General features: G+C 32.9%; 1 protein-coding gene across 1 annotated transcript in view; it reads right to left on the reverse strand.

The window, feature by feature from the left end:
• Positions 1 to 472: 472 nt before the first annotated feature.
• Positions 473 to 1,429, reverse strand: part of LOC141752410 (cornifelin homolog B-like) — a 3,178-nt gene continuing 2,221 nt past the window's right edge. Inside the window, exon 4 of the mRNA XM_074610362.1 lies at positions 473 to 1,140. Coding sequence (XP_074466463.1) covers positions 1,018 to 1,140 — 123 coding nt within the window. The 3' untranslated portion in view covers positions 473 to 1,017. The remainder of the gene's footprint in view (positions 1,141 to 1,429) is intronic.

A 1,429-nucleotide genomic window follows, 5' to 3' on the forward strand; every position in this document is an offset into this window, starting at 1 on the left:
ATGAATAATCTTTAAAAAGAGTAAATAGATGAAAGAACACCTGAGTCTGACCGTGTAACAACCTTTTGGTTCAAAGAAGAAGAGATATTATTATTATTATTATTATTATTATTATTATTATTATTATTATTATATCATATCATTTCTGACATCTAAGAACAGAAAGAGAAATATACTTCTGTAAAATTTGGATTTATGAAAATAGAATTTGGTTCAAAGCAAAACTTTAATAGACTTTAAAGTTTAAGAGAATAAAATGAACCAGAATCATTTTTAATAAAATCTGTAATGAAATTATTTATTTATATCATCAGAAGTCTGATTTCATCTTTCAGATACAACCGACTTTATTACTGCTGTCACCACCGAGCGTCACAACACATGAATATGAAAGATATACACTATATGTATATACATATATATACAGTATATATGTATATACTGTATATATATATACATATATATACAGTATATATGTATATATACTGTATATATATACATATTCTTTCCTACTTTATTTAAATGATTCTGTTGTTTCTCAGAACATAGAGATTTTATTAAGTAGCTCCTGATTTACAGCAGAATAATAATAATGATAATAATAATAATAATAATAATAACAATAATAACCATAATAATAATAATAGTAATAATAATAATAATGATAACAGTCGTTCACTAGAAACATACAGAATACGTCACATTAAATTAATCTAAAAACAAACATGTTTGATAAATATTAAAGAAAAATAATAAATATTTAAAACAACAGTTTGTGCAAATCAGAAAATTAATAGAATAAACGTTTATTAAACAATATTTACAGAAACTTATCAAACTGATATTAACTAACCAATGATGTCATCAGCGCTGGATGATGTCACCCAGCGTGGTGGATGATGATGTCATCAGTGGTAGATGATGTCATCAGTGGTAGATGATGTCATCAGCGTGGTGGATGATGATGTCATCAGGGGTAGATGATGTCACCCAGCGTGGTGGATGATGATGATGTCATCAGCGGTAGATGATGTCACCCAGCATGGTGGGGAGCTTCACCTCCTTCATCTCTCTGGACATCTGACACCAGACACACGGCAGACAGAAGTTGGAGCAGACACAGTCTCTGAGCAGACTACCCTGAAGACACACAGAGAGAGAGGTACTGTTAGTACTGATACTGTAGTACTAGTACTACTACTGCAGTACTACCCTGAAGACACACAGAGAGAGACAAGTACTCACTGATACTGCAGTACTACTAGTACTACTGTAGTACTACTAGTACTAGTATTACTACTGCAGTCCAGGTAAAGGTCAGTGAGGTGGTGACCTCACCTTGGTAGTGACCTCACCTTGGTGGTGACCTCACCTTGGTGGTGACCTCACCTTGGTGGTGACCTCACCTTGATGGTGACCTCACCTTGGT

This window comes from Sebastes fasciatus, chromosome 16 (assembly GCF_043250625.1).
Source record: "Sebastes fasciatus isolate fSebFas1 chromosome 16, fSebFas1.pri, whole genome shotgun sequence".
NCBI lineage: Eukaryota > Metazoa > Chordata > Actinopteri > Perciformes > Sebastidae > Sebastes > Sebastes fasciatus.